Source organism: Pseudopipra pipra, chromosome 3 (genome assembly GCF_036250125.1).
Source record: "Pseudopipra pipra isolate bDixPip1 chromosome 3, bDixPip1.hap1, whole genome shotgun sequence".
In the NCBI taxonomy this organism is placed as follows: Eukaryota; Metazoa; Chordata; class Aves; order Passeriformes; family Pipridae; genus Pseudopipra; species Pseudopipra pipra.
The window spans coordinates 50,503,246-50,515,982 of NC_087551.1; the positions used below are offsets into that span (position 1 = coordinate 50,503,246).

General features: G+C 40.1%; 1 protein-coding gene across 1 annotated transcript in view; it reads left to right on the forward strand.

Annotated features, from left to right (window-relative positions):
• UST (uronyl 2-sulfotransferase) overlaps positions 1-12,737 on the forward strand; it is a 156,429-nt gene that overhangs the window by 79,756 nt on the left and 63,936 nt on the right. The window contains exon 4 of the mRNA XM_064649081.1: positions 4,640-4,719. Within this exon, the coding sequence (XP_064505151.1) occupies positions 4,640-4,719 (80 nt within the window). The remainder of the gene's footprint in view (positions 1-4,639; positions 4,720-12,737) is intronic.

A 12,737-nucleotide genomic window follows, 5' to 3' on the forward strand; every position in this document is an offset into this window, starting at 1 on the left:
TTAATTTTTTTTCAAACATAGGATGACCCTAGATCATGCCTACTTGTACATAACTCTTCTTCACCACTCATTCCATCCAAAATACTTGTTTTCCTCAGCTCTCATCCTCTGCTCACTGTTCCTCTCTGTGGGTCTTCTGCACTCATAAATTAAAAAAAAAATCCCACAAGACAAAACAAAAAAGCCCCACCCCCTCACCAAAAAAAAAAAAATATCAAACCAAACAAAAAAAATCTAGCAACCAAAACCAACCAACCAACCAAAACCATTAGAGACCTTACTCTTCTGGGATACATTGGAAGATCACTAGGTATTCCTGAGCAATACAGTTGGTTTGTTAGACTGAAGCGATTTCAGCACAGCGGGATCAGAGAGTGAGAGAGGCCCATGGGAAATATGGCCACAATTTGCATGTGGCCATGAGCCATTACAGTTATTTATTTTTCCCTCCTGACATTTGTGTGTTGTTTCAGTTGAGCCTTACTTACCCTTTTGGCAGGGTTTTTAAAAGAACGAGTTTTGCTTGTTTGGTCTTATGCACATTGCAGCTTTATCCACATCTGCTTACAAGTCCAGTTGATCATTAAATATCTAAATATGAAGGTACTTTAAGTCAAAACAAAAATCTGTATCTACTTTGGAGTAAAGTAGTATCATAGTTCAAGAGACTGAGTTTGGTAGCAGGAGATTAAAAAAAAGCCAGGAGCCAGATGCTGTCCTGCTCTCTGTGCATCTTTCCGGCCTCCCTTTGCTCCTGAGGCCGAAATGCCTGTGCTTGTCCAGCAGCAGGTTGATGTGTGCATTGCACTGACATCAGATGAAATACAGTGCAAAACATAGTGGTGATGTAATGTGAATCTGCCTGGCGTAAGCTGAGGGCCAAGGGAGGCTTGTGTGGTACTTTATAATGCACATATACTTCCTTTTAATTCATTTAGCAGTATTATACTAAAGCTACCTGTCTTTTTAAACTTAGTGGGATTACTTAGTATGGGTATAGTATCTTTATATCTCCGTAATTATACTCTAATGATGTTTTTTCATTTATTCCAAGATGGAATTACAGTGATAACCATAGTTGCACGAACAGAGTTTTTATCCCATATCAGTAACTTCCTTCTGCCATCTTCCTTACTTCATGCAGATAGAGTAACACAGATAAATGACAAATATAACATAAAGCTTCATACAGTTCTGAGAATTTCACTTCTCCTGTAACTTGTCTGAGAAAAAAAAAAATTAAAAATCTGATTGAGGCATCTGATACACAACCTCTAGAGTCTCCTCATGTTTGATTCTGCAAGATGAATAAATAAAATTTTTTGGCAGAGTTACCAGTCTTAAAGAAATGTAAGCATGTTGGGTTTGCTAGGAAAGTCTTTGTCTCTTCAGAGCATCAATAAACAATACTTGATTCCTTTGTGCAAATTATTGCAAAGCTTCCTGAGCTTTCTAATTCTGATCTGGACAAGCTTTGCTCTTCAGGTTTATGAATTTCTTGCCCATAGCATTTATATTGTACTGAAGAAGCTGTGTAAAGACCTGTTTGTACTTAAACAGTCCAGAGTCCATAAATGACTAACTAAAGCAGGGGCACTATTCCTTCCCTGCCTGTCATGGTTTGAGAACCCCATAATCCAATTCCCTAGTCCAAGCCCCCCTCCCACATCTCAACCCAGTGTGAGATGGATTTTCCAGACACCACACGAGACTCAGAATGGGGGGAAGGGATTATATATCACAATGACTGTACAAACAAATACTACAATACATTATATACAATCTTAGTTATCTGTACCATGACATAAAAGTATTTACAATGGATCAAATCTCTTCTCCCCTCCAAATAAAAGTCCAGGAGGGAAGAAGGAAAAGATCTTTTCCACTCTCAGAGCAGCAATGTCTCTAGGGCACCAGGTCTCTCTGTCTCTCTCTTCCATGCAGCAGCTGTAGCTGGATCTCTGCCAGTACACACGAGGGGGTATCCAAGCCCCTCGGCCCGTTGTCTCCAAGCGAGGGTCTTCTCTTCCATGGAATGCGTAGCAGGGACAAAACTCGCTTCACCACGTCATATCATGGGGTGTAAGACCCCCATAAAGATCCCTTCCTCAGGGGATTCACCCCTGAGTCAGAACATCTCGGGCAGCTTTCAGTTGAAGGCCTTTGCCTCAAGAGTTCTATCAGAGCTTCTGTGCTCTGATCTCAGGCTGCTAGCTTAGCTTGGCAGCAACGGCGAGGGGGGCCAAAGTCACCCCCTCCACATTCTTTCTCTGAGCTTTTCAGCTCCTTTCTGCAGTGCTGTAGCACTCCAAGACTCTTTCAAGAGTCCATCATCCTCCTCTCTCTAGGAGAGGTCTCCGAGGAGTTTTGTTCAGTTCTTACCCCAACTTTATCTCTCTCTCTGTGTAGAGCCTAGTTCTCTCTCTGCTGCTGGCTCTCTCTCGGCTCTCTCAGACAACTCTGTGTCTTCCTGCTCGGCTGCATGCTTGTTGCTGCTTCTCTTTTATCTCTTGGTTCTCTGCCACTTTCTCCGGCCAGTGTTGTTTTTGCCGCCGCTGCTGCTGCTGACGGTGGAGGAAACTTCCTTAGCTTTCTAGCTACAGGCACTTAGCCCAGCCTTATGCTGTTTCAAGTCCCTGTAGCCCCCCAGCTGGGGCTGGGGGGCGGGCCAGAGCCCCCCAGGGGGGCTCCTGCCCTTTCTCCTCATGGCTCTACAACACGGCCACCTCTTCAACAACAACTACAACTACCTTCTCTTCTGGTCTGCTTGTGATATGTTTATATTTTGCAGAAGCGCTCATTGGGTAAAACCTCAAGGGTTACCACCCCCTGGGGTTTTACCATTTTATAACTTCAGGGGGAAAACTGTTTCCCACCACCACACTGCCTCTTCTTTTTTTAGTTGTACATCTTCTCTCCATATTCTCTTGTTTCTCTTTTCCCTTTATATTGTCTTTATTTGTTTTCATCTTATCTTCTTTATGTTCCATTTCTTTGGGTTTACAGCCTTTCTCACATATAATATACCTTGATATACTTTCTCAGACCTAATACGCCTTGATGTACAAGATCTATACCTAATATGCCTTGATGTACTCTAACTACTTTGACAGGAAAAGCTCCATCATAAGAAGATGGGCAAGCTGAACTGTTTTGTACAGAGCTCATCATACACGTATATGTATAAAACTGTTGAAAGCAGTGGAAAAATAGGGAAAAGCATATTAGTGTGTGCACATTTTATTTAATGCTAGAAGTTAAATGGCTGTAGCTTGTGTTGTCTGAAAGAAGACAGGTATGTGTTCTACGAAAAGGTGGAGAATGAAAGATGAATGAGAACCAGTAAGATGTGACACACAGTGTAAAATATCAGCGTATTGAAACCGGGAAATAAAGGGGGAAAAAATGAAAATTGTTGTCCTTAAATGTAATTTAATATTTGTTATGGCATGGATGTAATTTTTTACTATGCTCTTTTTGATTCTAGTAACTCATTACATGCCAGTCACTTTATCTCGACCATATAACAGGCTGGACTCCATATTTTTCATATTTTGTTTATGTCAGCTATAGCATTCAAGTTTTAAGAAATACATTTTTTAATTAATGTCTCCTTAATGGTGTTTAAATTTAGTACATAAATTAATATTATCCCAACCAGAATATTTGGTTCACACTGTCTTATCTCTTTTTTTTCCCAGCTTATTAATTGCTTTCTACTACCCAGGTTGTAAAATCAATAAACCTGTCATTTCAAATGCATTTGTGTTCAGTGTCCATAAAATAGCCTGCATTTGAACGCAGAACAGAAAATCCAAAAATAAATCTTAGGAAATTAATAAGAAGGAAGCAAAATTAACTGAAACGTTGACTCTCTAGCATGATGCTTCACTAGACAGTTTCAGTTTCCTGTAAATCATAGCTAGAGCTCTGCTTAGATATTCATATCTGCATAGATATTCATATCCATGGTGCTGTTTACATTATTCCATGTCAATGATCTGAACATTTAAATTATTCATTTATTTTTAAAAAATTTAAATTATGTGACTGTGCTTGACCTAAAATTTAGCAACATGTTTCTGGAAGTGCCCATTTAATTTGTGCTCCTAGTTTGCTGTAATAGCAAAAAGAATAGCAAGTGCTGATTTCTGTATTTAAACAGGCAAATCAGTCGGTGTTTTGGCTAAGTTGGCAGGTTTTATTGTTATATGAAAATGGTCATTGGCTCAGCTCCCACTTTCTGTTACAGTTTCAGATATTTAACATTTTTGGCATTAATGTGAATAGAGCTAGGGTTTTCAAGAGGGCAGCTGCCACTTGCAAAGCTCTGGTGCAGATTTAGGCAGAGTTTAGATTTTTCCTTTAGTTTATGGCTTTCCTTAAATTTATACTCACCTTTGGAAGTACCTAAGCTCCATGATAGTTAAGCTGCAGACAGCATTCTGCTTTCTTGCTTAGACATAAAAATGTACTTGTGCTATCTTGATGACAGTGTTTTGGAAGGATAGTAGGGAAGGAGGTCCTGAGTAATTCAGACTTAAAAGTTGTATTATCATATGCTGTTTTAAATTTTTATATTTGTCTCAAAATATGCATTGACATAACACAGAAAATTTGATTTGTTAATTCTTTTTAGATGGAATTGATTAAAAACATAAGCACTGCTGAGCAGCCCTATTTATTCACTAGACATGTTCATTTCCTCAACTTCTCAAGGTAAGGCATTTTTTCAGACAAAAATCTTTTTCATTGATTTCTATTATTTGTAATACATAGAACATTTTCCCTGTAACACATAAACAATACAGTGTTATGTACAGTATGTTTGTGAAAACCCAGGATGCTAATATATGCTTTTGCCTCTGAGACAATTATAATTTACAATGTTTGCAGTCAACATGCAAGAGATGGTAACTTGGGTCTTTAAACTGTGCACTTGTGTTTTAAAAGTGGCAGGACACTTTTTTTAACACTTCATCTTTATATAGCCAGATACTAATATGAGATTGAAAACTGCACTGAATTCATTCATTTTGTACCTGGAATGACTCTCCAGCAATTTTACCAATTTAATTTTGTTCTGACAAAATAGTCCCAATTTCACAGGCTATGAAAGTATTTATAAACCATGCAAACAGATTATGCTCTGTATCGTGGGAGTGCAGTTTCTTCTGGCAACTATTTAAAAGTATGCAACAAGACTCTAGAGACATTTATAGCACGGAATGTGAAGAAAATTGAATTTGGATGAAACTTCTGAGGAATCTTTGGAAGGACTTGAATGAGTGATGCCAGTTAGCATTTAGCCACAGAGGTTAAAGCTGACTGCAGGTGGTTATTGCCCAGGCTGTAAATTTAATCTGGAAATCATATTCAGGAACCATGCCCTCTGTGCCAGCAGGTTGGATTCCTTGCGCTTAAATTAAAGAAAATTCTGTAGAAGTATGAATTTATTGCAGATCTTTGCAAGAGCTTGCCTAACTTTCCAGCATTTTGTTTATGTGGTAATGTGAGTACCTGGCCTCAGGCTTCGGTAGCCAGTGTAGTAAGAAATGATAAAATTGGGGGTGGGGGGAGGAAGGTGTTTAGCTTCGTTTTCTGAGAAAATAAAATATTTTGAGCAATTGGAAATTCACTTGATATAGAACATAACTGTGGGCATAATTTTTTTACATAGAAACAAGAAGAGTTAAAACTTTGATATTATGTGTTCTCTCTTCTGATTCCATGAGAATTTTGTTTCTAATGTATTATCTTTAAAGAATAAAAATCATTAGGACTTCACATCTTTGGTAAATGATCTCTTTTCTCTTCAAACTGCAAGATCAAACAAGTAGCCACACCTGAGGGTCAAAGGGATATTTCTTGATTAGACTGATTTTTTAGAGATCGTACTCAACCTTTGGTACATCATAAAAAGATGAATATTCTTACCTCTTGCTCCTCCCTATAGATCCCATTTTCTATACCTGTGGTACATCCTTGCCACATAGGTATCATGTTTCCTCTGTAGTATATATGTGATGTATCTACAATGTATTTACATATTTCTTCCAATACAAATTTGTGAAAATACATGAAAGTTATGTAAGATGTACAGATTATTTGAAGCTTCCTTTTTGGCTGTTCTTTGCAAACCTGAAAAACATATCTTTTGTTTTGTTGAGAGTGTGCTTGGTTTAAGTAGTAGGTATAGAGTAGCGAAAAGGCTGATGAGTCTTTTAAATTGGACAGCATTGAATCACATCAATATTGCTTACTAATGGTTTAGCATTTCTTGGTGTTTGTTGATAAATTAAACTTTTCTGGAAGTTGTAGTCTCAAGTTTCAAAATTTATTGTCAGTGTTATACCTAACACTGAAGTACCATGTTGACTATTTTCTTGGTTCCTTAATTCTAGTGTGCTTTTTTTAAGCTGATTTCATTAGGAAATGAAGTGTCAAGTATCAACTTAGCAGAAATTTCAAGATGTGATTTAAATGCACATTATAAATATTACAGTACCGTGAAAGTGTTCTAGTTTTGCTTGGTTTATTTAAACTATTCCTTTACAGACTATCTCTAGTGGATAGCTGAACTCATATTGTCTATGGAATACTGTTCTTCCTGTTTGCCCCAGCTTTTCTGCCAGCTCAACATAAAAGTCATGCAAAACTCCCCAGCCTAAAAGAATAGAGGTCAAAATATTGATTCTAAAAGAATAGAGGTCAAAATATTGATGTGGTGTTTTCTGGCTGATAGCTCAAGACCTTAGACAACAACTTGCCATGAGCAGCCAGCACAGTGGGGAGCAGGACAGATGCACAGGAATACACAGGAGACAAGGTTGGCTCCTCACTGCAGGCTTAGGGCAGCTTCAGATCCATGAAGGGCTCAAAGATCAGCTTGAAGATTGAAGAACCCTACTTTGGTGAACTCTATGCTCCTTCCCAAGGAAAGGTATGAGGCTTTCTATATGTCATTGCAGCAGAGCTGTTACTGGAATTTGTGAATTTTTGCAGGAGCAAGCAGTTCTGGGCATTAGTCCACTTCTCTTGTTTAGCATTTTATATCTTTGAAATCAAGCTTTTCTTCAGAGAAAGGGATACGGAACACTTTATTCTTCTGCCTGCATATATTGAGCTGGCAGACAGGTAGGGTTTAGAGGACATGTTACTTTGCTACTCTTTTGGTAGGTCACATTTGGAACAAAAGAAGTCTCTTCCACTCATCTTGCACCTCTCTGCTTGAGTGTTCTCAAGATCTGTAGGGATTGCATTAAGCCATTTAAAGCATATCACCAAGGTACTAGAGAAGCAGAGAAATGTAATCAGAGTGATGAAAAATGAGAGTCAGCTTTGCTTTTGCTTAGAATAGAGATGTAGAATCATTTAGAATGGACAATATCTTTAAGGTGACCAAGTCCAAGTGTTAACCCAGAACTGCCAAGTGCACCACTAAACCATGTCCCTGAGTGCCACATCTACACATCTTTTAAATACCTGCAGGGATGTGGACTCAACCACTTCCCTGGGCAGCTTGTTACAATGCCTGACAACCCTTTCCATAAAGAAATTATTCCTAATATCCAATCTAAACCTCCACTGGCCCAACTTGAAGTTGTTTCCTCTTGCCTGGATACTTGTTACTTGGGAGGAAAGGCCAGCCCCCACCTGGGTACAAAGCTTGTTTCAGATAGTTGTAGAGAGCAATAAGGTCTTCCTTGAGCCTCCTTTTCTCCAGGTTAGGCAACTGCAGCTCCATCAGCCACTTCTCATATGACATATTCTCTAGACCCTTCACCAGCTCCATTGCCCTTGTCTGGACTCACTCTGGCACCTCAGTGTCTTTCTTGTAGGGAGAGGACCCAAAACTGAACTGACATGCGGCCTCCTCTTTGCTGCGTAGAGGGTAAGATCACTGCCCTGCTGGCCACGCTATTGCTGATACAGGCCAAGATGCCACTGGCCTTCTTGGCCACCTGGGCACACTGCTGGCTTGTGTTCTGACACTGTCAATCAGCACCCCCAGGTCCTTTTAGCCCAGATAGCTTTCCAGATACTCTTCCCCCATCCTGTAGTGGTGCCTGGGGTTGTTGTGATGCAAATGCAGGGCCCGGCACTTTGCATTGTTGAACCACGTACAATTGATGTCAGCTCAGCAATCCAACCTGCCTGGATCCATCTGCAGAGCCTTCCTACTCTCCAGCAGATCAACACTCCCACCCAACTTGGTGTCACCTGCAAATTTACTGATGGTGCATTAGATCCCTTCATCCAGATTGTTACTGAAGCTGTTAAACAGGACTGACCCCAACACTGAGCACTGGGAAACACCACCTGTGACTGGCTGCCAGCTGGATGAACTCCATCCAGCACCACTCACTCGGCCTGGACATGCAGACAGTTTTTTTACTCATGGAATGGTGTACCTGTCAAAGCCATGAGCAGCCAGTTTCTCCAGGAGAATGCGGTTGGAAGCAGTATCAAAGGCTTTACTAAGTCCAGGCAAACAATATCCACAGCCTTGCCCTCATCCACTAAGCAGGTCACCTTGCTGTAGGAGTGGGTAAGGTTGGCTTAGCAGGACATGCCTTTCATAAACCCATGCTGGCTAGGCCTGATCCTGTTGTTGTCCTGCATGTGCTGCGTGACGGCACTCAAGATCATCTGCTCCATAACCTTCCCTGGCTCTGACATCAGATAGGCTGACAGACCTGTGGTTCCCTGGAATCTCCCACCACCCCTTCTTGTAGATGGGCATCACATTTGATAACTTCCAGTCAACAGGGACCTTTCCAGTTATCCAGTACAGTTGGTAAGTGATAGAAAGTGGCTCAGTGAGAATTTCTGCCAGCTCCCTCAGTACCCTTGGGTGGATTCCATCTGGCCCAATACACTTGTGTATATCTGACTGATGTAGCTGGTCACTGACCATTTTCCCTTGGATTTGGGGGCTTCATTCTGCTCCCTGTCTTTTAGCTCAAGGGGCAGGGTACCCCAAGAACAAACTGGTCTTTTTATTAAAGACTGAGGACAAGAAGGCATTAAGTACCTCAGCCTTTTCTTCATCCTCCCTTGTGCTTCTCAGCTTCCCAAAGAGTAGTAAGAATAATAAGCTTGCTGGTGGGAATAGCAGCAATGGTAAATCACTTGAATTTTCCCCCTTTGCTCACTGTACCCGCTTACAAACTTGTCAGCACTTAAAACTCTCTGATTATTCAGAGAAGCATCACACCATTCACTTATGATTATTTCCAACTAGAAAAAAAAAAAGTTGTATCTTCTTTCCAGAATAAATCTCTAGTGGAAGTGAGCTAAGCCTTCAGTGGTGATTTTAAGCACATGCATGTTTCTGAAGCACCATTAGTTTTGCTGAACAAAGTTCTAAAATCTTGAAAATCTTATCCTGACCTGAAATGCTTGCCAGGGCCGTTTTCCTCTCAGTTTTAAATAGTGTTTTAAGAGTGCCTGTTGGTTGAGCTGAGTAAATGAATCCTCACTTACTCTCCTACATCTTTATCTTTTGGTTCAGTACTATCTTTTCTCAATCCAAAGTAGTGCAAAGAGGCAGACAAAAAGACAAATCTTAAAGGACACATTAAAGCAAATCTAATGTGAATTTTTACAGACATAAATCTAATTAATTTCAACTTCAAACAGAAGATAAAAAACTTTCTTGCATTTCTGTGATGTTAGTGAATTTTTACATAGCACTTGTCACAGAAAAAGCTTTTATTCCAAGTGTTCTACAGCTTCTGTTCCAGTCTCTTCAGTGCATTTAGTGCCAGTTTTAGGAGAAAACCCAGTGCTTCTGGAGATTGGCTACTCCATCCAGTCTGTTTGAGGACTGTTTCTTTTGTGGAAGGTGATGCTGTTTATTTTTTTGTCTCTTTATGAATTGAAGTTTACGTACTAACGTTGCTGGGAAAAACATCCAAAATGTTAACAGAAGTATATATTGAAGAATGTCTCTGAGCTGGTAAAGATTTATATGTTGATATATTTGCTGAGATTCCAGGGGTTATTGGTAGATCCAGGTGGTACAGAGTTGCAGTGCAGGAGCTGTGAAGAAGTGGAATAACCTGCAGAGACATAAAAAGCTATTTCAGAATAGCTGCAGTTTGTTCTCTGTTCTTTATTATAAATGGCACTTGTCATCTAGTTATTTAGCCTGAGAAAAAATGATCAGGAAGAAGCTTCAAGTTTGTGGAAAAGCTCCACGTGACCTCTCAGTAATCTTCTGCTGAATTAAGTTACTCTAAGAGTCATTGGGCTTGGTGTGTGCTCTTGAGTCAAGATGCTTGGTGTGTGCTCCAAGTGTCACAGGTTTCAGAGAAGTGGAAAGAACATTTGCAGGAATGCAGAGATGGCAAGGCTGTGGTTTTGGGTCAGGATGAGTCAGGGATATGAACAATTGTGCAACTCTCGTTTTGGTCACGGGAAGGCACCATGCCTCCCTCTGACAGTGAATTTTGATCTTCCAAACGTGCACTTAGAGATCCCAGTTCGAGCAGAGTGGGAAGCTTGGCCATTCCCTCCTGTCTCAGGGTAAGTGAACATTGCAGGGGAATGCATAAAAACCTAATGACATGCCTCTGTCTGTAACTAGTAAGTGACTTTTGCTTGCTTAAAAGCTGGCTGATCAGGTCAGGGTAAAGTCACAGGAGGGAGAAGCATTAAAAAGACCACCCAGAGAGTGAAACAGGCTTTTTCATTTTTCACTGGAGCTGTCAATTCTTTACTTTCTGCAGTAGTTATAGACCACTGGGGGATTAGCTCCTTTAAAATTTCCTGTGATGTGGTAAGGAGATACAGAGATAAAGCACAGACTCTATTTAATCTTACATTGTAATTAGCCCTTATAATTCAGTTCAGTGTATCTTATTTGTTCTAAACTGGAATGAGTTATCACCCAGCATTACTGTGTGAGCCCTTTCTGCGCTGTTGGGCTGCTCCCTCATCTTCCTTTCAGCTACAGTTTAATATCCGTGGTGTTTATTTTGCATACATGTGCATGTGCTTGAGAGGAGGGGACAGCACTTCACTTTTAGCAAAGCTTTTAAAGTAAGGAGTCATACAGCAGTTCCAGCTGTTCTGCATGTCTTTCCATCCCCCTCCCCTCCCCAGTTTCTAAATAATTTCTGAACCTGTTGGCCAGTTTCAAAACAAATTGAGAAGGCCAGTAGAAGACTCTGAGACAACCACACTGCTGTAGGTATACCTGCTGAAGGGACAGCCATGCAAAACAGAGCTGCTGGACCTTTGGCTGAGCCACAGCCAGCAGTCACCTCCCTCTGCCCTTCTTGGATGACAGCCCCAGCTCTTCTGTGTCCTTCTTGCTCAGTGTGAGAGGTGGGGGGGGGGACAACTTTTGGGAAGGAGGGAAAGATCTACTGGGTCCTTTGCTTGGGAAGGGACTTGCCTTTAGTCCCTGGAATCAACATAAGAAATATTTCCAGTTTTCTGTTCTTCATTAGCAGAGTTAATGTCTAAAGTTCTTGTTTTTCTTGAAAAAGCTTTTTTTGGTAGTCTGTATCAGCATTACTGATTAATTTTTTTATTACTTTTTTACACAGACACAATGGCCAACACTAACTAATAAAAATGAATAAATTGAGCTGCTGTAGCAGCAAACAGTGTCACATGCAGCAGTGCTGGTCAGTTTGGCCATTTTCCTTCAACTCTGACCTGAATTCTGACTTAAAGGTAGCAATAAATCACATGCTATATGAAGGCACGGATGGATAAAGACAAATTCAGTCTGGATAAGCCCAAAACTAAACTTAGTTTCTGAATGTTGTTGGGGTTTTTTTGTTAGTCATTGGTTCTGTGTTTTTTTCCATGCGGAAGCAGCTCTAAAAATTTTATTTTAACACAGCACTTTGACATTACAGCATTCCTTGTTCTTATAAAATGTGTCCATAGCTAACAAACAAAAAGGAGGTAAATCGATGAATTAACTTTGTCATGTGAATAAGCTGCAAGTTTGGAAGCCCAAGCACACTCCGTGCTGGCAGCATGCTGTTTGGAAGCCTTGCATGTGAGCTTGTTAATTGTTTTTAAGGGTTGGATGATATATTTGCGGTATTTTTTTTTTTGCAAATAAGTATCTTGTTTTGCCATGACTTAACCTATGTACATGTCTTTGGTCCACTGATTTGGAAGTAGAAATTCTTTCTTTTTTTTTTCTTTTAGGCTGACTAGAGGTCAGTAAAACCCAAGTGATTCTGTGATGGTGTTTTCATTGTCTTAAGAAAATGTCATGGGATATTTGTCAGAACACTCAGATTTTTTAATAACTTGAGGGTTTTTGTTTCTTCCTTTCTCTGGAACAAGTAATCCCACAGAACATGCCTATTATGTTTGTTAACCATGCTCCACTAGCATTTGCAAATAGTGTGTTGGGCAAATGCATGGAGCTGACATAACAAGATGCTAAATGTCCATGACTCTTTGAATGCTAACGCAGGTATACTTTGTATAAAGAGCTGTGGTTCAGTCAGCTCCATTACTGATTCTATACAGCTCAGCTGTGGGAGGGGTTGGGCCCTTTGAGTGCCTCCTTGAATCAACATCTTGAAACAATGATTGCAGCCTAAGATTATCTACTGAAGTAGTTTCATGATGTGGTTTTGTTCTCCTTTAAAAAAAAACCCCATATATACATAGGGAAATGTCATTAAAAACATGGTTAACAAAAAAAATTTTTTACCCTCTGGGTAAGCTCTTAATAGTAGGCAAAAGTCAGCTAA